This window comes from Anabrus simplex, chromosome 12 (assembly GCF_040414725.1).
Source record: "Anabrus simplex isolate iqAnaSimp1 chromosome 12, ASM4041472v1, whole genome shotgun sequence".
In the NCBI taxonomy this organism is placed as follows: Eukaryota; Metazoa; Arthropoda; class Insecta; order Orthoptera; family Tettigoniidae; genus Anabrus; species Anabrus simplex.
The window spans coordinates 7,434,857-7,460,023 of record NC_090276.1 but is presented as its reverse complement, the minus strand read 5'-3'; the positions used below and the strand labels follow the sequence as shown (position 1 = coordinate 7,460,023).

Below are 25,167 nucleotides of genomic sequence, written 5' to 3'. Positions count from 1 at the left end.
GCTGGCGAGATGGTGCTTAAAGTGCACTATGTTTTGTGGTATAGGGTATAATAAATTTGTTACTTTCATTGACCTGTCTCAGACTCATCCTTGGCTTTGTCAATATGAAAGTGACTGAGGTATGAGTGATGCTAGTAATACCATTCCTTATGCAGTCAGTCCCTGCTATGAATGGTGTGAGAATATCGCTCATAGGGTCGGTTGGTGCATGCATTTTAGTGGGCTTGGCAGTCTGATATGTAATAGCAACTTCTGGCTTGGCAAAGAAAGCAACCGGAAACTAGCTCACTCCTCATTTCCCTAGTACGCCTCTTCAGTGACACCTGGGATATTTGTGACAGCTGTTGGTGGAACTTTGGAGGATCAAACCAGCCTTCGGGCTGAATACCAACATACATATAATACATCCAACCTTAATGCTGGAACTGTGAGGTTATGAAGATAATTGTAACTGTGAGGTTTTATACAGGCGTTACAGCCAATGTATAACGCAAAATGGCGGGCATTTCCTAATGAAGATAAATATACGAGGGCGAATCAGAAAGTAAGTTAAACTTCCAAGTTATGGGCATTTATGAAACCACCTACACATAGTCAGCACGACTATAACAACATGCAGTGTAAGTTCACTTTTCCACATAGTCCCCAAGAGACTGTAAAAATTTCTCGGAACAATCAACCGACTTTTCGATGCCGGATGCGTAGAAATCATCTCCAGTGCTATGTAAGCTGCTTTCACCTCCTCATCGTTTCGGAATCGTCGTCCACCGAGATCCTATTTCAGGTTACCGAACACATGATGATTGCTTGGCGCGAAATCTGAACTGTATGGAGGCTGTTGCCATACCTCCCACTTGAATCGCTTGCAGCAGTTCGGACGTATGGCGGGCCGTGTGAGGTTTGCGTTGTCGTGCAACAAAATCACACCGTTGTTCTTGAACTGCCTTACACAACCAGTTCATAGTTTGACAATACGAAGCCGAGTTGATTGTCGTGCTATTCCACGTGCACCACACCCTCCATGTCAATGAACACTGTCGCCATTACCTTTCCTGTTGAAGGTTTGACCTTGGCCTTCTTTCGTGGTGGTGATGTGGTGTGCACCCACTCCATCGAAGTTCTCTTTGTTTCAGGGGTGAAGTGGTGGACCCACGTTTCATCCCCTGTGATGATTCGCCGCAGAAAATAGTTGCCCTCCACAGAATATCGTTACAAAAATGCCAGTGACGATGGGAAACGTTGTCCCTTGTGAACATCGGTGAGCAGACGTGGGACCGATCTTTGACACAGTTTACGAAATCCAAAGTGCTGGTGAACAATGGAGAACACACTGGCATACGAAATGTTCGACATGTTGGTAATTTCCTGCAGTGTTAAGCGCCGATTCTCTCTTGACCCCGTCCACACGGTTAACATTTGCAACGGTACTGGACGTTGCGGATCTGTCTTCGTGATATACCTCCGTGATATTCGTGCGTCCGGCGTCAAATTGCTTACACCACTTTACAATATCAGGGCGAAAAATTGCATGCTCACCGTATACAGCAGTGATTTCGCGATGAATGTCCGTGCAATTGAGGCGTTTAGCCCATAGAAATTTCCTCGTTGCATGCACCTCCAATTTGGAATGAACATCCAGTTGACGCGCCATTGAACCTAGCCCGCTCTGCACACACAACACGACGGGATACCACACCAATCTTCCTATCAGACGTGTCAGCAGTTACTGTAGCTTGCTCCGCATTGGCCACGGTCACGACACACAGCGTGCTCTCACGGCGAGCTAGTATAACTTACTTTTTGATTCGCCCTCGTACATCCATTTTATTCTCCATAATTTATTATTATTATAATTAGAATTTGCATTTGACAGACCTGTCTCAGAACTGGTCATGATGTTTTCCAAGACAGAGGAACGCGAACAACTAAAGAAGAAGAAAAGAAGGCAGCCGGGATAAAAACGTAGTCTATGTGGAAAGTGCCGAAAATGAAGTTCATTTGGTAATTGCAAATCGGGTAATAACGAAAAAAGGTACATATTTTTGTACGCGAAAGGCAGAATTCGATATATTGACTGGCATATGGCACGGGTTTCAAACCTTGCCCGCAGTAAGCGAGCGCAAGTCTCTTCCCCACGGTGCACAGGCTCCAGTTACCTGTTTTGGTCTGAAAGTAATCTTTGAAACATGAGCTGTGGCATAAGGATTGGCACAGTAGTTCGTGAATTTAAACATTTGTGTACTTTTGTATCAACATTGTTGCTTGGGGAGATGATACCTTTATCGAATCCTACCTATATATTAAAAGTGTTTACTAGAAACAGCTTTGGCAAATCCGACCGTCCATTCTATTGGACCGATTTACTTCATTTTTGTTTTATTTCCTCCGGAATTACCTGTCGTAGAATCATATTATGAGACATTGATAGGTCTAAGTTCAGCGAACTTTGAGTGATCATAAAATCAAGTCATTAAATGATTACTCCAATAATTGCAGGCGAAGGGCTTACCCTAACCCGCAATACATTCTGTACTTAGCGGGTTGCTAAGTGAGTAACACTTTCATTACTATACTGATGTATATATGAGAGTTTAATCCTTAGTAATGTCATTGCGTGCAGCCATGTTTGATTACCACCTGTCAAGCCAGAGAGTATACATTTCCTCTGATCACGGAAAATACCATTTCCTGCTAGAAACTCTTTGATTCTCTAACTTTTCCCAGCTTCCAAATATATTCAACAGGTGGCAGAGCGTTCCTAATAACTTACATGCTGCTGATAGAAAAAAGTCTACGTACAAACAGACCCCATTATGACATATGTTTAAACATTATCTGGGAACACCTATCGAAGCGTAACTTAGCTGCACTAGAAAGAAGGAAGGCAATTTACCTTAAAAAAGTTCTCTGCCTGGCGAAAAAACGCTCCTTCGAGACTAACCTATGAGCTCACATGACAACCGTTCCATATAGAACTGCGATTAAAAATACTATTGGCTTCTACGACACAATGCCAAGCTTTACGTCAAGAACTGCAGGATATAAAAGCGAATATATGGATTGATTTTTACCAAATAGGCGGCATGATGACGTCAGAATGGATGAATTCTGTCTACGAACTGCGGCGTACCGTAACGCGCTTCAAATTAAATTTTAATAAAACGACTGAAAAGAGCAGGGAAAAGAGTATAACTACGACAGGCATATCAAGACGAGTTGTGTGACCTATTTATCGCTTTCCTGGCCAAATTATTTAAGAAATGAGTTTTTGGGAACTAACATGTTTTTGTAGTGATGGAATATCAAGGAATGAGAGGCTATTTTAAAAAAAAATCAAACCCTGGAACTGTGAAAAAAAGTGGAAACTATATATCCCAATGGTTGTCAGTATGCCTAAGTGACACAGATGTGGGAACTATACTTCCCAGTAACCAAATGCTAGCACACACAAATCAGGCCATAGAATCTTATACAAAGTGAAAGCCAAACAAATAATACATCCACAATTATATATTGGAAAGGTGATCTGAACATATTTATTTGTCATGAAACAAGCTACTAATACATTACATTGCACTTTTCATGGAATTTCTGGAACTCGAAATAAAATAAAATAACAAAGGAATTCTGGAGATGAATAATCATGGCAAGGTGAAGATCTTATGTTCCTGTATTTCACCTTTACACAAAACCTATATATTTACCCATACTGAGACAAAGAAATATGCTCAATCTATGTCTGAAGCACTGCAGAATAATTTATGATAACGTAAATAGCTTAGAATTACAAATATCCACCTTTCTGGTGCCGAAAATAACTTCACTTCCCAAAAGAGCGCGCTCCTGGCAGCCATCACACTACACACATGTACACAAACACGTCCACCAACCTAGAAACTGCAAATATACCAGAGCAGAATTTTTTTCTAGATTTTCTGATGTCCACACCAGGTAGCAGCACAAATCAATGGCCACGAAAGGGTTACAAGGAATGCTGCAGGACAGCATGGGTTTTCTAGTTTATAAAAACATGACGTTTTGCTCCAGAACGATATGGTAGCGGCATAGTATTCGGTATTGTTCTGCTTCATAACTGTTCATAGGAGAGTTGAGCATGTTAAGCCCCTAAAATAACAAATGTCTTTTAGTTTGTTCATTCATTATGGCAACCTTTAAAGAAATTATTTATTTTCCTGATACGCGGTGATTACAAAGCATTTTTTTCGCGCATTTTTAGCAAACGCCGTGTGTTGGGCACATGTAAGTAAATACGTATGTCCGTGTGTGAAAGGATATAAAGAGTTGTCGGATCAACATGAACCGAGTATATGAGCGTTGGTCATACTGATATGTAATTTTTTTTACGTCGATATCTCGCGCCGTCGTCTTTCTAAAAGCTGCTGAAGTTAGCCAATCTGATCGCTTCGCAAGCGAATTCAAATGGGCTGTACGAGGCGGTGTTGGTAAATCTGCACGGGCTTGGTCGGGCTCGAGAGCCATCATCAAACACTAACACAGTCAATGCCACCGTAGCCGAGCCTATCAGCAGGGACTCTTTGTTCAAGTCCCTCCCCTGGAGAAGTTTATTTCTTCTATTGGTGCTCTCAAGCGGGTCATAAGTAGGGTTGCCATACGTCCTGACTGAATTTTAATAATCAGAGCAAATTATTTAAAATTTTGCTCAAATGTTTTGAAAGAGAATGGAAATTTTCTTGGTTGGTCATACTGAAGCAGAGTCTGACGTCATGGTAACAGGCTTGACCTATGCTAACGCTATCTACTTCCGCCTGGGAGCAGCGTGTTGAATAATAATGAAAATGATTTTGTATCCATGTTAGCTAATTATAAATGGGTTCAGTTTTCAAACCAACTAGCAGTTTTCCGCTGGCTCCGCCCGCAATGTATATAGTATGGTATTGTTCGTTCCTATCCTCACGGATGTATTTGCAAAGTTTCGAGTTAATGAAATAAATCACATGATCTGCTGTGGTAATAGAATGTAATATTATATCAATAAAACATTTGAAAATACATCACACAAAGAAGTTGAATTAAACGTTCCTTGGAACAACACTACGCGCCGAACTGTTAAAAAGTCCTTCAAAGATCTTCGTCATGGAGACAAATGTACTCATAACTTTTCTTAGAATCTACCAATTTAAGTACTTATTACCTCAAAAGAAAGCGCTTGATCCACTGGGATATTTAGATCAAAACGAACTGTGTACCTTAATTATAACGAAAGATATGGTTGCTTCAATGAGTAAAAATGTTAAAGAAATGAGACGTCATATTGAATGTGCACTCATAACTTTCCTCAGAATCAACCAATTTGAATAGTTAAGAGCTGAAATGAAATAGCTTAATCCACTGAGTGTTCTTAGGCCAAAACGAACTCCATACCTCAATTAGAACCAAAGATATGATTGCTTCAAAGAGACAAAAACTGAAAAATCAAATAATTTGAGGAAGGTGGAAGTTAAGTGATTTATAGTACATAGTGACAAATCTGTGCGTGAATACCTTTCAGTTAAAAATGAATGAAGGAAATCGACCGGATAGAATGGCAGGACTGACTGACTTTAGTTTTCATAATTTTTTAAAAATATATAGATGTAAATACATAGAGCAATATTCTGAACTGCTTAAATTGGCTCAGTTCTATTTTTGTTTACCTGGCCATAATGCCTATGTGGAAAGAAGTTTTTCTTTAACGAATTCACAATGGACAGATGACCGAAATAGACTGAAAGTAGAATCCGTTAAATCAATATTATTGTTGCAATACAATTTTAAAGAAATATCTTGGCAGGAATTTCATGATTACATTTTTAAAAAATGATGAGTTGCTAAAAAGTTTGTCAAGTTCGGAAACGTATGATTGGTATGAACGTCAGGGCATTCCTGTGTCATAAATATCTTATAAATATCTTATGCTGTTTTCAGTTTTCACTTATCCGTATTATTGAGAAATGAGTAATTCCACGTGACTGTCCCATCTGTTACTTAAAAAACTATGCAAATAACATTGAATATTATATAATTTTGGAATGGTTTGTAAAGTAGGTGTTTTAAATAAAGTATGATTTCTTATTATTTCTCTATTCGGTTTTTAACATTAACATCATATAACAAGTGCGTCTTTTGGTAATGGATAGGACAGTTCATATGAAATTACCCAAATACACTCGTTGGAACCATAGGCGTCGACATTTGGTCTTGAGCATGGGGGCAAGGATGAAAATATCTTGCGGGAACGAAAATAAAATTGCGTCCCCGTAGCACTATACCAAGGGCACTAGGAAAGTTTTGCAATACGGAAAAACGGTTGGCTGGACACCCCTGTTATGATGAGGGATGAAAATAGAAAACCGGTCTAGAAGACAGCAAGGCGCGACCTTCACACCACTTGTTACCAAGCAGTGGGATTGAAAGCAAGTTAAGATGTCATTGTGGTCTGAAGGTGAATATCGCGCAATTATCCCCTGCAATTTTGCTCGTGTATTAACTGATGACCAGTGCATGGAGGAAATGACTCCTGTGCTGGGGAAAGACTGTCCACATCGGACAACAATTTTCCGCTGGTACAAAGAGTTCCAGAGGAGAAATTTTGGGGTTGAAGACGATCCTCGTTCTGGGCGACCGTTTGAATTAGTCACTGAGGAAAACATTGAAGCTGTGAAGAAAATGTTTCAGCAAGAGAGGCGGTTGACATATCGGCAGGTAGAAGAGACCCTCCACATCCCTGCCCTGCACCAGCTATTTATTCACTTCTACACGACCTTAGAAAGGTGCCAAAAAATGCTAAAACAGTTTGAAAATGGGACTTCGCGTAACGTCAATAGCATCGTTACAGGTGAAGAAACTTGGCTTTATTATTACGATGTCCCAACAAAATCCCAGAACAAGGTGTGGCTGTTTGAAGATGAGGGTATTCCTGTGACTGTGCGAAAGTCAAGGTCAGCGAAGAAAAGGATGATTGCCGTATTCTTCAATAAACGCGGCATACTGACTCGGGTTGCGCTAGAAACACAAAGGACAGTTACTGCGAAGTGATACAGTGAGACTTGTCTGCCTCAGATCATCCAGGCTCTCAAGCAGCTCCGTCCAAGGTCACGGCTCAACACTTGGCTCTTGCATCACGACAATGGTCCAGCACATCGTGCTAATGTAACAATGGATTTTCTTGCCAGATCAGGGTTGACTGTGCTTGATCACCCTCCATACAGTCCTGATCTTGCCCCATGTGACTTCGCACTCTTCCCAGAATTGAAGATGAAATTGAAAGGGCGGCGTTTTGCATCCGACGAGGAGCTTCTCGCAGCATGGGATCAAGAGTGTGAAAATGAAACCGAAGAAAAGTGGCAGAGTCGGTTCAGTGACTGGTTTCGACGTATGGAGAAGTGTATTGAGTGAGGTGGAGATTATTTTGAAAAAGTCTAAAGCGTTCACTCACATTGCAAAACTTTCCTAATGCCCTTTGTATGTATGGGGGCAAGTGCTCCCGTGGAGTCGGCGCGTATGGGTGGAACTTGTCGATATTGGTGTCCTGAATTTCATCCTGAACCTTATGGCAACCCTAGTCATAAGCTATGTGGAGATTTAGCAACACCGCCTCGCAAAACCCATTTGAATTCACCCGCGAAGCGATCTGATTGGTTAACTTCAACAGCTGATAAAATGACTACAGTGCGAGATATCCAATTATTTTTTCAATTATATATCAGTATGATCAACCTTCTAACGCCCATTTACCTGGCTCACGTTGTTTCTGACCACCCTGTATTGGCATGTATTGTATGTATCACCGTAGTTATGAACGTGTTATGTACACTCCTGCAGGCTTGCGCTATTTGATAACGCCCTGGGCTAGCGCTCGTAGCAGGCGTTTCTCATGCCTTTATCTGCCTGGATACGGCATTCATTACTACCCCTGTAGAGGCGACAGTGAAAAGACAAAGAGCCCAATATGGCTGCAGATTCTTATAAGCTTAAGATTCTTTCCATTGCTGTATTAATGCCCTCACAGTAATGTAGCTATTTGTATCGGCAGTGGGTGTATTCTGCAAGAAAATAGCAAACATTACGGCACGCCTTAACGTCAATGTAACCAAACTGTAAAGTGCACCCGACATCTGTTATTTTCCACCTCTGGGAAATGTATTTTTGTTTGCTTCTTCTGTTCATTTGAGTCATTAATACAGTCGCGTAGCAGTTAAGAGGCCAAGGTTTAGACCAGAGGATAAAGTAGATGGTGGTGATTCTTTCATAAGACAAATCGCTGATATATACCATCACTCATGCTCACCTTTCCTATGAACAGTTATGAAGCAGAAACCAAACTGGACTAAGACTGGAAAGTGTATTGACTCCAATTATATTAATGGTTATGGATGAAATTCTAAAGGCAATATATAGAAGGGATATACAAATACTGTTTGGGGATGACATAGTGATCTGGGGAGTTAACAGTGCAGACCTGTAAATCCAACTAGAGGCTTTAAATGACAATATTGAGAAGTATGGTGTGAACATCAGCGTGGAGAAGAGCTAAAACACTGGCGAAGACAAGACGAGAAAGAGAAGGTAAAGGAAGCGTTAGTGTCAGGTTGTTGAATGCTTCAAATAGTTGTGAAGTGAAATATTGCAGGCTGAAAAGTTGGAGAAGGGGATCGGCAGAAGGGTACAAGTGGAAAATATGTTCCACCAGAATATAAGGAACGTGGTGTGGAACAGGGAAGTTCCTATGAACTGTAAAGAGATAATGTACAAGATGTACTATGAGACAGCAAGAGATGAGATGAGAGTAAAATTCAGGCCAGTGAGATGAAGTTCCTGAGGGAAGACAAGGAGAGACACAGTAAGAAATGTTGAGGTCAGAAAAGAGATAGGGGTAGTAAAAGTAACTGATAGGATGGAGAAAAATAAATTGAGATGGTTTGGACATGTTAGGAGGGAAGGGTACCCAAAGAAGTGTTGGAGGCTAAGGTAGAAGGAAAGAGGGCAAGAGGGAAGCCAAGAGCAAGAAGGGTAGACTCTGTCAAGAACAGCATAAGAAAAAGAAGACTGGAATGAAGTATTACTGAAGAGGAGTGGTAGGAGAGGCAATGGTGGAGAAGTACCATCAATAGCCCAACGTGTTAGGAGATGGACAAGGGGAACTGAAAAATGATGATGAAGACAAATCGCAGGAGAAAAGACGTCTAACCTATCGAGGATTCAAAGCATCGGCTGGACAGAGAACGTGAAAATCAAAGGCCATTTATAGGCCTCGGACACATAAAACTATCCAAGTCAGAACAAAGTAAAAGTGTTTTGTGTTTTTCTTTCTTTCAAGTTTTACGTCGTACCGACACAAATAGGTCTTATGGCGACGATGGGATAGGAAAGTGCTAGGAGTGGGAAGGAAGCGGCCGTGGCGTTAATTAAGGCATTTGCCTGGTGTGAATGTGGGAAACCACGGAAAACCATCTTCAGGGCTGCCGACTGTGGGGGTCGAACCTTCTATCTCCCGAATACTGGATACTGGCCGCGCTTACGCGACTGCAGCTACCGAGCTCGATGTCGAAGTAAAAGTGAATCTAAGAAGTTTGGATAGGGAAAATGTAAGTGATGAGTGCGGTGCAAGTGTAGTTCTAATATTGAAAGAAGTATTTTGACAGTTCGCACAAGAGGAAGGGCCTACTGTAGTGTCGTTGCGCGGTGTTGCCGCATTCCTACATTCCTCTTTCTCACTCTCGTGTTCGTTCAGATCGCTGTATTCTGTTGTAGCGTGCGACAAGATCTGACTGAGAAGTGAAAGGTTTGGCAACTCCAGGCGGGCAACAGGAACATCTCCATGGCAACCATATCCCTACTCCCTTCAGTCCAGCCAGGCAGTCAGTGTACAGACCCTCCCCGCACTAGCTGTCAGAACGCTTCTTTTCTTATTAGGACTGTAAATAAATATAATGCCAGACTCAGTTGGGGCCCTTAACCACCTCTCCCTGATCACAGTTTTGCACCTCTGAGGGTACAGGTGATGGGGATGGTGGTGATTATTGTTTTCAGAGGAAGTACTACTAGGAAGAGATCCGACACTTAGAAAGTTGAAGGTATCGGCAAAAGAAAAATGAGGGCCACAAAGGGCGTCGCTAACCCAATACCGTAGGCGTCGGAAGAGAATGAGTATTGCTCAAGGGAGGTCAGATATAAAATTGAAGAGCTAGTGACTCTGTGGTCGCTAGCCCACGCTCCGAATTTGAGAGCCCGTAGGGTCCCCCTTTAATTCCCCCGTGGGGATGGGAAAGGTAGAATCCATCCACAGTATCCCCTACTTGTCGTAAGAGGCGACTAAAAGGGCCCCAGGGGCTCTTGACTTGGGAGCGTGGGTTGGCGACCACGGGCCCCTTAACTGAGTCCTGGCATTTCTTCCACTTACTTGTGCCAGGCTCCTCAGTTTCATCTATCCTGTCAGATCTCCCTTGGTCAACTCTCGTTGCCTAGTTGTACTTCCTCTTAAAACAATAATCACCACCACCACTCCCCCTTTAGTCCTCTGTACGACAGACAAAGGTACCGTGGATGTATCCCAGGATCCGCAACACCCATGGCATTGTACACTCTGTACACTGCTGCTCCAAATTAACCCTTCCATATTCTACATGCAATCCTTCCATCATCGCGAATACGATTTTCCAATTATTTTTTCTTAAATAACATCTTGTCATTCCGCCATTCTTCTCTTGATGTTAAGCAGATTCGTAAGAATTTTTCATCGGTTCGTATCCGATCCATCCAAGTAATCCTCAGCAACTTTCGATGCACCCACATCTCATTGCTTACCTACACATTTCCCCCCCCCCCACACACACACACATTCTAATCCAGCACTAGACGTCAGTCATACGACCAGAAGCTCTGTATGTCATGGAGTGTCTTTGATTGAACCGAAGAGGTCTGATGGAGAAACTGGAAGTTAGAGAGAGAGAGGAGAATTCTCAGGTAAAGGAAGATGACGAAGTCCGTAGACAGCACACTTCCGTGCTCTGCAAACATATAGAGAGACTCCCTGATTGTGCTAGGAAAAGGAGAGTAGCTTTCTATGACCATATAGTAAGACTGCCTCCCTAAAGGCTGACCAATCGCCTGCTCATCTTCTGGCAGAACAAGAAGATTCCTACCATTTGGCTGACAGAAACTGAGAAGGACATTAAGGACTAGGAATATCAGATCCTCAAGATAGACGGTCTGTATGACGTACCCTGAAAGAAGTCCATGGATTTCAGAAGAAACCTCGGAAGAGAGGTACCCGCTGGGCAGATGAAAGAAAGAAGTTACACCGGCAGAGAATGCGTCAGTACTGGGCAAAGTTCAAAGTCCAACAGTTGAACAAGTGTGGTCCAGAGTAAGCCCATTCGAACCAAGAAGAAGAAGAAGAAGAAGAAGAAGAAGAAGAAGAAGAAGAAGAAGAAGAAGAAGAAGAAGAAGAAGAACCAGGGCTGTAGTCGAGGCTACACGCGGGTATACGCCGTTTGCCTTCTCCTTAACTGCACTCATTTAGAGTGTGCCTTCCGATTTCTTGGGTATACATTCTACTTTTTTTTTTAAATTCGTCATTCTGTCAGTGAAACTCACCACCTACGCCCGTAATAGCGAACATCGAAGGTTCAGCTTGATGCAGTGGCGGCCGGTCAGTACGTGCTACCGGGCTCCAGCACGTAGCTTGAAACTGTAAGGAATATTATTTATGTACAGTAAAATTATCCTGGTGCCTTTTCGTTTTGAGTACGATATGAATTTGTGTTTTGTGAAAATCAGGACGAGATCTGTCGAACACCTAGCGCCGTTCTCCCGGGGAACAAGGCTCGTGCTCATGTGAAGTGAGCCCTTGCCTGTAGCCTGGAGGAAGCAATACGCAGGCGCAGCCAAGCTTGCAACACTCCCCCTAGCCGGCGGAGTATACCATAAACCGGGATCAACTTTCACTGATCCCGTCTATAGTTACTTCCTCTCGATGTCTCCTGCTACCTTGATGTTCACGGCCGACTGGATCCCTCGCTGCGCTCCTTAGCTAGCTAGAGCGACGCATCAAGTCGGCCGTGTGATGTTGAACGTGGTAAGCGAGTCTGCCACTAGAGAGTAGCATCGTCTGGGCTCGAAAGTAAAGCGTAAGCGGAGGCAATCTATCTCACACATGCTTATTAAAATATCCATCTTCCTTTTGTGTCAAAAATAAGGAATTCGTAGGTGAGTCAAAGAATCTTTGAGTGACCCTAAATGTGATCCCGCATTACAATGTAATTTACTCTGGTGAAATGAAATAGCGTATGGCTTTTAGTGCCGGAAGTATCCGAGGACATGTTCGACTCGCCAGATGCAGGTCTTTTGATTTGACTCCCGTAGGCGACCTGCGAGTCGTGATGAGGATGAAATGATGATGAAGACAACACATACACCCAATGATGGTTAAAATTCCAGACCCAGCTGGGAATTGAACCCGGGATCCCTGTGACCAAAGGCCAGCGCGCTAACCATTTAGCCATGGAGCCGGACATTTACTCTGGTAATAGGGGAGGTCTCAATGAATCAGTTGGCAGCTCTTTCAGTTGCTTTGTGCAGTTTTTAATCTCGCGGTTATATTACTGGTGCGTGTTTTTTCTGTCATTGTGTTAGTGCTCAAGTTTATACGGAGATTTATCAAATTATTTATCCACTGCAGTGTATATAAAGTGAAATTAAATTAGTGTTCTTAGTGGGGATCTATATTCCCACGATTCTATTTGCACTGATGTAAGTTGCGCCATTAGGTTAGTAAAAGCAATATTTCTCGAATGAATTATTTATCTCGTAGACAGTTGTCGAAGAATTCATCTGCTTCCAAATTAATGTTGTTTTTGTTTGTTCTGATTTATAAATTGTGAGAAAAGTTGTATTATTATTATTATTATTATTATTATTATTATTATTATTATTATTATTATTACCAAGTTTGAAGTATGCGTTGTTCATCATGGCAATATGCAGATTTAAAACAGCGTATTTAGCTTGTTTTTTGTAGCACGTAGGACGATTTTTTCACGAGCCGCCACTGGCTTGATGAATAATATTATTAGTCATCACTTATTAAGGTTACCAACTGTTTGTTGCTTACGTCTCCAGCCTTAAGTTCTTGCGTTCAAAAGTCTCACCAGTTGACAGATTTAATCCTGAGAAATGTTTGAAGACGTGGCTGCAAAACCACCGTAGGCCTACTGCAACATACACCAATTGAAGAGTTAGTTTCGGTGGAAAATGTGATCGCAAATCAAAAGAGACACTTTGGATTAAAAAAAAAAAATTGGAAGTAGGTCCAGTAGAAAACTACGGTGTAAACAAATTAAGATTTTCAAGCTAGTGCATTCAAATATAGATGCCATCTTTGTCATAATAAAATGTCTTCTGTATGACTAAAGGAAGTTTGTTATAACTAGCTGTAGCCAGCATGGTCTGGCATCCGGAATTAGAGTATACCCTGTGAGAATACGGCGCTGACAGTAATACCCAACAGCATCTGCTCTGTCCACGATCAACTGTGTCGTTGATAAAAACAACATTCTCAGTGTTTTGCCCGCCCAGTATCAGATCGTCATGTATGAACATCTTGTACTTGTTCATCGAGCAGTTTATCTGGAATCCATATTTGTTATTACACAACTGACATGTTGCAAGATGTTTCTTCTTGTTCTCTGCAAAAAGAACCGTTGTCATCAGCGTTCCTAGTGTTATTTATTCTCCGGCCATTTACGGCGATAACCTGCTGTTACCTCTCTTCAAGAATGCTTCTGAATACATTCAGGGTTAGGCAGTTAAAATGTTCTTCTCTAGTACCTCATAAAACCTTAAAGATATCTAAAATCTGTTTTCACTTTTGGTAATGTTATCATTGTGGCTCATAAGTGAACTTGTGGTATTTTTCCTGAGCGTCATTATCTGGTGGTGGTGGTGGTGGTGATTATTGTTTTCAGTCGAAGTAAAATTGGGCAGCCATCTATTAACACTAATGAGAGGTCCGATCCTTTGAAAAATGAGGGTTCAAGGAAAGACTCGCTAGGTCTCGTAAACATAAAAGAAAACAGAGGTGAGACAGGAAAGTTGAAAGTCAAGAGACAAATAAAACCCACGCTCCAAAGTCGAGAAGTGGTGATGATTATTGCTGACATAATATATATATATATATATATATATATATATATATATATATATATATATATCTTATGGCTGGAGTTCATCTGAAATGTTGCGTCATGGAATTATTGATACAAAGTGTGTGACGCGATGTTACCTAGCAACCGCGCAGGCTGTGATGTGAAGTATTGATGGATGGCCATGACTGAGAGACATTATCAAGGCAGGGCGTTAAGAGTACAGATGGTCGATGTGATCTTGCAGGCTGTGATGGAAAGTACTGATGGATGGCCATGACTGAGAGACATATTATCAGAGAGGGGCGTTAGAGTACAGATGGTCGGTGTGATCTTGCAGGCTGTGATGTGAAGTACTGATGTGTGGCCAAGACTTAAGAGACATATACTCCAGAAGAATATTTTATCAAAGCCTCATCTCATCATACTCTAGATAAATGGTTATTTCATTTGTGGTGGTTTCATAGGCCCTGAGTCAGTTTCCCTCTTTCCATGCACTGAATCCTAGACTTGTCGACTCCAAATTCCACACAGATGTTTCTCGAAAACAATTCGTTAGATGCAAATTCTCAGTTTTTCATTTGTTAAAAAACATATTTATGATCATCTGGAGTTTCCCAGAAGGCACTTTGGCATCATTTTTGAGGAGGAAGTACAACTGGGCAACCATCCTCTATTAACATTACCAGAGGGAAAAAACGGAAGGGATCCGACACTTCGAAAAATGAAGGTATCGGCCAAAGAAAGACAAGAGCCTCGAAGGGCGTAAAAATGAAAGACTCCGTGGGCCTCCATATATAATACAGAAAGGGGTCGGAAAAGAACAAGAGTTGACCAAGGGAGGTCGGATAGGATAGATGAAAGTGAGGAGCCTGGCACAAGTAAGTGGAAGCAATGCCAGGACTCAGCTAAGGGTCCCGTTCTTGCCAACCAATGCTCTTAAGTTAAGAGCCCTTTGGGGCCCCTTTTAGTTGCCTCTTACGACAGGCAGGGGATACCGTGGTCGTATTCTCCAACCCCCAACCACAGGGTGTATCCCTTTGCCCCGCACCCTCCTGCACAGCATTGCATACTTAATATTTCTGAATGACCGGACGAGTTGGCCGTGCGGTTAGGGGCGCGCAGCTTTGAGCTCGCATCCGGGAGATAGTGAGTTCGAACCACACTGTCTTCAGCCCTAAAGATGATTTTCCGTGGTTTGTTATGTTCACACCAGGCAAATGTTTGGGCTGTATCTTAGATGAAGCAACGGCCGCTTCCTTCCCATTCCTAGGCCTTTCCTACTCCACCGTTGCCATAAGACCTATCTGTATCGGTGCGATGTAAAACAAGTTGAAACAAAACTTTCTGAATGATTGTAGAAAGTAGCCTGCATTTGATTATCAACAGTATATTCCTAAGGGATGTATTTTCCATGTTTTTTCTTTGCCTTTGGCACTTCAATTTTTTTGTTTATAGCTTTCAAGTAAGGGTGTAAATCATTTGGAAAAATTCTACAGATACATTTTTATTATAGCTTTCGTGATATAATTTGCAAGAAATGTGTTGTAGAACTTGTTAGATTTACAGCACGGTATTATGTTTTTAGCCTTTCCAACGTTTATTGTGATCACTCCCAGAAATACATTTAATCTATTGAGAATCACTTACATCTACGGCTTTGTAATGAAAACCTGAACTTCCTTACGAGTGGCATCTGAGTATCGTGTCGTTGAAGGATTTCTGTGGGACAATATTGCGACACACCAGCGTCTCATACATTGTGTAATAACTGAAGGGATGTTTACGAAAAAAAAATTAATTGGTATAAATAGAGGTCTCTGATTCCCGTCCACTGATAGTGCATAGTTATAAGGAAAGGTACAGGTGACCCCTGAAAGGAAAAATGTTACACAATGATACCTCCACGCTGAGCCTTACTGCGATCGGATTACATGAAAAACGGAGAGAAAGCGAAATGTTTGTCACTATTTAACTACAACATCGACTCATAAAATAACTTATTAAAGTATTATTAACTGCATTCGGCACTAAGCTTGATGGAGTAACTTAATGTTAAGATAAGGAAAGAGAGTTCTCTTGATGATCCGCTTTTTTAAATATTTCAATCTGTTAATGGCCCTGAAAAGGAGAGATCAAAGAGTGAATAGTTTGAAGAGGTCACATCCAAAGGGCGAGAGGGTAGTTACGGTGGTGTTAACCGAGTTTCGATACTGCGTCACGCTATCGTACAAAATGTAACAGCTCTTGATGAATATGTCTTAAAACGAACGTATGTTGTTTGCTTTACGGTATCGCCGATATCATGTCTTTCCTAGGCTTTTACCAGTAACGGATAGCTGAAAAATAACGTAGCTGTTATTTTGCCACGGTTACTTAATTTGTAACTGTTACAATTTGTAACGAATATAAAAATAATGTGTTACTGTTGTGATGAAAAATAACTTTTGTTTCACATTAATACTACGGGAGGTTAGAAAAATGTCATGCATTTACTCACTAGGGATGGGTGAAAAATACGTTGCAGTCCTTGTGTCACGGTTACGTCATTTGTAACTGTTACAATTTGTAACGAATGTGCACATAATCTATTCCTGGTACTTCTCGTAACGAAAAACAACTACCGGAAGTTAGAAAAATGCCAAGCACTAAGAATGGGTGAAAAAGTAGCAGTTATTTTGTCGCTGTTACGTAATTTGTAACGAATATAAAAATGGCATGTTACTGTTACTTTTCGTAACGAAAAATTATTACCGGGTTTTTTTCTTAATGCTACGGGAGGTAAGAAAAATGCCATGCATTTACCCTCTACAGAAGGGTGAAAAATAACGTAGCAGTTATTTTTTCACGGTTACTATTCGTAACGGATATAAAAATAACGTGTTGCTGTTAAATAAACTCCTAAAATGTAACTGTTTCTCCACGTCGTGATTTCAAACAGTACATTCATGAACAGTTCCCCCCACCCCCACCTCAATTACCATTGCCAACTAACTACCTTCGAGGGGCAAAATGTTTAACCCTCTTCTTATTCAGAACCGATCACATTTTTTAAGACATCAAATACAAACTTTCATTTACAGGATTTGAACTCGAGCTAGTTAAACAAATATTCCAGTTACCAGTAGAATTACGGTAAGGGAAAACTAGGTAATGGGATTCTAAAGTAAACTTCCTAATAAAGTCCCTGGCGAAAAGAATATGTTTACATGATTACTCTAGACCAAGAAAATAGATAAAGAAACACTTATACAATTTCGGGCTTGAAAATTCGTCGTGTCTTCGAATTTAGATTTCTTCATTGTTTCATTCATTGGTTATTCATATGAATAATAATAATAATAATAATAATAATAATAATAATAATAATAATAATAGTAACAAGGGCGTGTGACTTACGAAGAGGCCTGGTGCAGATCTTTGGAGTTGACTCCATATGGGTGACCTGCGCGTCTATGAGGATGAGGCCTGTACCTATGATGAATTCTACGGTAATTATGAAGACGGCTCATACACCCAGCCCCTGAGCCATCGGAATTAACTAATGAAGGTTAAAATCCCCGACCTGGCCGGCTATCGAGCCCGAGAACCCTTGCACCAAAGGCCAGAACGCTAACCATTCATCCATGGAACCGGACATAACAACAACAACAATAATAATAATAATAATAATAATAATAATAATAATAATAATAATAATAGACATGCTTAAGCAAATTAACCACCTCGTGACAAAGGCGGAAAAAACCGGCCTCCAGATCTCTTTGGAGAAAACTCAATTCTTAACCAACATCAAGTCAGCACCAAGAGAGCTGAAAGTAAACCAAGGGGCAATCAAACAGACAGATAAGTTTAAATATCTTGGTGAGTGGATCTGAAAAGGAAGCTTTCGCGTGGCGAATGAATACAATGGAAATGGCTTTTCAACTGACCGAAGACGTTTCCAACAAAAATTTCATATCCTTGAACGCAAAACTCAGACATTAGTGCACTGTCATAAGACCGGAGGTTTTGCATGCAGCGGAATGGCTTGCTGTGGAAAAAGGCCTGAGAGAGAAATTGGGAATTAAAGAAAATTCTTAAGGAAAATTGATGATGATGATGATGATGATTGTTGTTTAAAGGAGCCTAACATCTAGGTCATCGGCCCCCAAGGAAAATTCTTGGCCCAATTAAAGACGAAGATGAATATGGACGTCGACATTAAGTTAGCGTGAGTTTTATACTCATGTTCAGAAGATCTCTGATGTCATGCGCAGGAGGAGCCACTTGCTAAGAATGAAACCAACACGATGTTTTTTTAAGATAAGAAGATCCAGCCAACTTGGTTCAGGGTGAAAAGGGACCTTACAGGAGATGGAGATCACTTATGAAGACAGGCCTATAAAGGAACGCAACCCACTCAGGAGGAAAGTAAAAGACCGCCAGGGTTTTCAAAAAAGGCTAAAGTTGAATACACGAAAGACGTGGATGGAGGAAAGAAAAGAGTAACTGCCATCTGAAATTAGCAGCCTTGATGGATGGCCGTGATCGGGAGACATGTTTATGATCGTTTGATTTTAGCAAAGGAAAAATTGGTTTCTTTATTATCCTTTCCTGTTAAATTTGTGTTATATGGCACAGGTAGCCAAAGTCATCTTAATGTTGGTTTTTACATCATTTGTAATAGACACTAGGGCCATAATTTTCTGTCACACTATTAATTCTTGTGTATCGCGTCAGGTAACGCTTGTCATCTGTTCATTCTTTCTTCTCTTCGTCCCGTGAAACAATGTGCACCAACTGATGGTTACTAAAACTATGAGTATGATATCTTTCCTCTCTATGATCACTGGTGCAGTTTACGCGCATCTGGCAGTCGGATCTTAACAAGCCTGTTCGCGACGTTCCGGTTCCTGAATGTTTACCGTGACGTCAATGTCTTTACCTTCTTTAACTGTTTATATTTGCGAAGTTCAAAACTCTGAAAAAGCAATTCATAAATCTTCGTGATAATTTTGATAGAATGTTGACAAGAAAATATTTGACAAAATTAGTTTAGAATTCTCTATTTTAAGCTGATCCTTTCATTTCTGGTGTACATGCAAGGATATGATATTTAGTTAAATTCTTAGAAAAATATTGGTATAAACCATATTATTCATGTGCTGTTTCATTTGTATGAGACAAGGTGAAATGTACCCGTGCAGGTTTACGCCACCATGATTGTACTAGCGTGTATTAGGCGGCATTAAATGATATAAAATGAGATTAATCAAACAAATATTTCAGAACAAACAGATACTACCCGTATAATTGATTTTTCATACTTGCATGTTGTAAGATAAATGTGTACATACAGTCTGTATATTTTTATAATTCGTGTTTTCAAAATGCTTCTGTAACAGATATGTGCATATCCATTTTAATTTAAGACATATTAACTGCCTTGATAAATGCTGCAGCAGGAATTCATAATTTAATTTAAACTTTATCACAACTTTAAAAAAAAGTAAAACATTGCTTTTATATAATATTGCTGTGTACAGTGAACCTTAAACTTCCTGTTACAAGAACCTATCTTTCCTTATCCCTATCCTAAACAACATTGTTTCCACATAATATGTGTTAGCACTTGTCCTTTCTTCGTTCCCTTATTTCTTCGGGTTCCAATTTAAAATAGCTTTAATCCTGAGCATAAACTGTTATGCTTCCATCCGTTACAAACGACGCATTCATCTGTTCCTGGCTGTCTTGTTCTCCAAGGAGAACTAACGTGGTAAGAGGCAAGAGGTAAGATAGACTAAGTAAGACTTACAGTGAACTGACAGAGGTATTGTGGGGTGTGTTCTTAATAATTAACGAGTCTTACACTGCTAATTTTTCATTGTATGATATTAATTCGATAAATAATTCACATTCGAGATGGCCCGACTGATCTGATAAGCTGCGACAAAGTTAGGACAGTACAATGACATACGACAAACTTTGACGACGCATTTCTCACACATAGAAGAAGATTATGTTATATGAGCATGTGTCGGGAAACGCTTTATTTCCATGTCAGAACTCATTCTCCACATAGTACATTAATCAAGAGAAACGTACCAGCATAACACATAAAACTCTTTCTTACAGGAAATGTTTAAAATGCTTTCCGTTAGCATTTCATCAATCCAGTGATTGATAATGTACTACAGTGGAACCTCGATATCTCGATTCACCTCGGGAGCTAAATTTTATTTCGAGTTATCGTAACTTCGAGATTTAGAGAATATGGTTTTTTAGAAGTTTTTAACTTACTTCGAAATTTAATATTAAAAACTTCATTTTTGGTCCGTATTGAATGGAGATTAACATACAATAAAGAAGGGTGCAATTGATCCACCTTTTTCAATACAAAGTATGTTGCTAATTCAAAATCACAACATTATTTATTTGGTACCGGTTTCGATGTCTTGGACACCGTCATCAGCTAAAATAGGACAAATGAACAAAGATATACAAATGTTGAAGTACAAACTATGGACCCTTCATAATGATATAACAGTGGTTAGATAAAATACAAAATGTGATGGTGCTTAAAAAGAAATCATTCCTAAACTATTTACAAGTTAAAAACTTGTTGGTCAAGTTGTAAAACAAAGGTGAAACGTATTAACAAATATTTGAATGAGTCTTGATCACTTTTTAAAGTTTTGAGTCTTAAGTGTGGCGTTGTCAACCACGGAAATAGTTTTGAATTTTGCCTTCTAAAACCTGACGTAAAATGTTGTTCCTCGTTCACTATAAGATAAAATATGTAAACATCACGGCTTAGTGTTTCACATTACGAAAACTGATGCTACAAGTCACTACTAAGTTTACATCTTTGTGAACCACGTTTATGGTATTGCCTTTTGTGGCTAAGATGACCCAGCTACTGGAACATACGACATATAACTGTCCGTGTGAGAAACGGTCCTCTCACAAGTCGAATAAATAAATAAATAAATAAATAAATAAATAAATAAATAAATAAATAAATAAATAAATAAATAAATACGTGTTACTTTATTTTTCAAGAAGATTCCAAATACCGGTAACCAATTTCCACATCTGTAACAATTTCCGTTTTTGAGATATAATGAACTCATAAAAATAATTCAAGCCCTTTTTCAGGTGGATTATCCGGAAAAAAAGTGTTTCTTTATTTTTAAAGGAGATTCAAAATCCCAATTTTCACATCTGTAACTTCTTCAGTTTTGAGATATAATTATACCCATAAAAAGAATGCAACCCCTTATTCATTCCTTTCCTCCTTCCCCCTTAAGTGGATTTTCCGAAAGCAAAAAAAAAACCGCGTTCCTTTGTTATTAAAGGAGATTCCAAATACCAGTTTTCATGCCTGAAACATCTTTAGTTATTGAGATCTATTGTAGGTATACCCATTTTAAAAATTCACCCCTCCTTAAGTGGATTTTCCGAAAAAAAATCGCATTTCTTTATTTTTAAAGTGGATTCCATGTACCAATTTTCACGCCTGTAACGTCTTCAGTTTTTAGATACAAATCTCTATATAAGCATACTTTTCACTTCTGTTTACCCCCATCAACGGATTTCCCGAAAATAAAAAAAATACGTGTTTCTTTATTTTTAAAGCAGATTCCAAATACCAGTTTTCACGTTTTTAAACTGTTAAATTGTAGAGATATACATATACTCATTAAAACAATTCATCCCCTTTTCATCCCCTTAATGACGGAATATCCAAGCGTCCTTCCTTAGTGAGCACCTACACTTTAATATAAATGTATTCCCCACAAAATGTTATTTATTTATGTCTAGTAGTCAGGACATATTATATATATACACTAGCTGTTACCCGCGGCTTTGCTCGCGTGATTTTCGTAATTCGATAACAGTAGGCCTAATCGTTCCTCCGTACTGGAATAAGACATTATCTAAAAATCCCTAAAGTGTAAAAAATCACCGAAAAATTGAGTTTCATGTACCCAGAACCTCTTTGTAAACGAGGTTTGTGGCATTGCCTTTTGGGGCTAAAATAACCAGGCTACTGGCAGAGCTAACTCTGGAACATGCGACATAGAACTCTACAAGTGAGTCTCAAGTCGAAAAATAAATAAATACGTGTATCTTTATTTTTAAAGGAGATTCCAAATACTAATTTTCACGTTTTTAACATGTGAAGTTTATGAGATAAAAGTATCCTCGTAAACAGAATTCAACTCCTTCTTCACTTATTTTCACTTCCCCACTTAAGTCGACTTTCCTAAGAAATAAAAAGTGTTTCTTTATTTTTAAAGGAGATTCGAAATACCAATTTTCACGTCTTTAAGATATAGATATAATCATTTAAAAAATTAATCCCCCTTTTTACCCCCTTAGCGACGGAATATCCAAAAACCCTTCCTTAATGAGCACCTACACTGTGATATACATGTATTCTCAAAATTTCATTTCTTCGTGTGCTGTAGCTTTGTCTCGGTGTTGATCAATCAGTCAGTCAGTCAGTCAGTCAGTCAGTCAGTCAGTCAGTCAGTCAGTCAGTCAGTCAGGGCATTTTATTTTATATAAATAGATTACTGTTTTCGTTCATTGGAGTCAGCGAGTGGGGGAAAAATAAAAACCATTATTCTGTTAGCTGGGTCAAGTAGTCCAAAATAAAATTAATTCTAGATCAGACAAAGAATGGCTGTTGAAATCAAACAACTACATATAGGTTTCAACGTATTAATATACAGTTTCCTAATATTGTTCTCTGTAGTTAATCATTATCCTGGTAGCGGGTATCAAATTCTATCTTTAGCTGAGATGATACTGTTCTACTAGAGAAGTACGACATGAAGTGAGGAACAGATGAATGACGTCGTCGTGTGCTGTCCGACCCAGCAATAGTGACATGCTTCCTTGTCTTGTTTCCCAGTACTGCGGGGAAGCATGCCCTCCCAGCCCGGGTTAGGGGATGACACCCCCGACAAGATGGATGAACCGGAGGGTGAGTGAGCGTGGCGTAGTGTGGTGTGGGGCTATTCGTGCATGTTGTGTCTTTTTGGTTTGCTAGTCGAACAGTTCCTTGCTTACATCCTTCAGATTGCTTCATGAAGGTGTCATTTGCCTATAAGTGAAACTGTAAGATAGCTTACTGTGGTCAAGAAACATACCTGTACTTCTGAAATACATGCAGCCTTATAGACGTGAAGTAGGTATGTAAAGAAAACTTAAAATATGTACAATTATGTAAATAAATGTCATTTCAACACAATGAATCCACTTAATCCTTGAACCAAAATTCAGGTTAGACGAAGAACTGAAGTTATTCAATTTGTTTATTTGTGAACGTTTCAAGTTCATGTCTAAAACTATAAATTAGCCTACTGTGGTCAAGAAACATTAATATCTACTGTATATGAGGGTAAGACTCACGAAATGCAATACATCTACGGTGCGCAAGCAATGCCGCGTATCCCACAATGCTCTTCTTAGCCATTATTTTCTTAAGACTGGTCACGTCTCCCAGCCATATGCAGTCCATCAGAACAATGTTAGTTGCCATTATGTAAAGGAAAATGAATCTCCTTGTACCGTACTGGGGCAATGCACATTTTCATGACGTATTTACGCACTGCTACAATATAATGCATTTAAGGTTCATTTTCCTTTACAGATTGGCACAGGAAAAGGAACACAGTGAACGTTGCTCTGATAGACTGCATATCCATGTGTGGCAGGGAGGCGTGACCAGTCTTAGAGATCGGAAGGGCATTGTGGTATACAAGGTATAGCTCGCGTACCGTCGATATGCTGCCGTATAGATGTAAACCTGTAAGAAAAACAAAATAGGCCGATGCAAAATGATGAGAAAAAACTTAATTTCACTAACGTGAATCCACTTCTCCCTTAAAACACTAAACAGTTTCGAAAAATGATCTGAGATTATAAAATTATATTATTAAAATATTAGATGACTTAGAAAGGTTTCAAGCTCATATCTGAAACTACAATATAAACTAGCATAAAGTTGTCGAGAAATACAGACGTTGAAAAATTTACGTTCTGCTTTGGACTTGGTGCAATATGTTTCAAAGTAGAACGCAGATTTGTGATTATAACATGGTGTTAAAACGAAATTAGCTGAAAATGGACTTAAGACACTTTGCTTGGTACAGAAACGAAAATATTAAGCATGATAGTCCTTAGGGTGTATGATGAGGGAAACTAGACAAAGTGAAATTAAGAAAACATGAAACTTAGTTTTGTAAGTTTAAAACACATTGTGCAGTATGTTGAGTAGTATCTCTTCGCACTCTACTTTCTGAAACTTCCATCCACCGCGCCGTAAGTCTCAAAATATCTATTCTGCTTGAAGGGAAATCATTCATTTCCTCCATTAATGCCGTTACAGTGCACTGAGTTGCCTTACTGACTGGTACATCTTTGGTCAATATTGCCCATTCTACAAGTGCGCTTACAAAATCTGCTTTATAACCTGTAATATTCGCATCCCCGTTGAAGTATGGTACGTATTTATTACATAGGTAGTTATTTGAGGGTTAGATTGAGATCGGTGCACAGGAAATTATACCAATGTGCTATACTAGCATTGTTATGGATTGGACATCCACACACGGAATAGGCTAATATATAATCTATTTAAATTCTTCTTATTATTATTATTGAAAGGTGTGGTTGGACACATGAATTATCGTCCAGTCACAAAATTTAAGTTCTTCTATTGTAATCCATCTCTTACTTGGCCATAAGCTGCAATATTATTACTGCGATCTGGTCTGAAATCTTTGAATATGGGCGCTTTCCATCAGGTCAGAACAATCCTATTTTTGGAAAGGGAACATTAATTATTGGCGGTGGTTATTACTATATTGCCCCCATTTTTCCCGAGCTAAGCCCAGCCATCGAGCGATGAGTCCCAAGGTGGACCGTTCGATCGTTGGCTATCACTTTCTAGAGGCATTTAAGGGTTGTAAGGATTGATGACCAAGCAGGATAAAAAGAAATATTAAAA

General features: G+C 39.7%; 1 protein-coding gene across 10 annotated transcripts in view; it reads left to right on the top strand.

Moving 5' to 3' along the window:
* The window catches only part of magu (SPARC related modular calcium binding-like protein magu), a 417,174-nt gene that overhangs the window by 330,020 nt on the left and 61,987 nt on the right, over positions 1-25,167 (top strand). For 6 of the 10 annotated variants that reach the window (XM_067156492.2, XM_067156498.2, XM_067156495.2 and 3 more), the window contains one exon: positions 23,068-23,139. The exons of the other annotated variants lie outside the window; for them this stretch is intronic. In XM_067156492.2, coding sequence (XP_067012593.2) covers positions 23,068-23,139 — 72 coding nt within the window. The remainder of the gene's footprint in view (positions 1-23,067; positions 23,140-25,167) is intronic. 10 annotated transcript variants of the gene reach the window in all.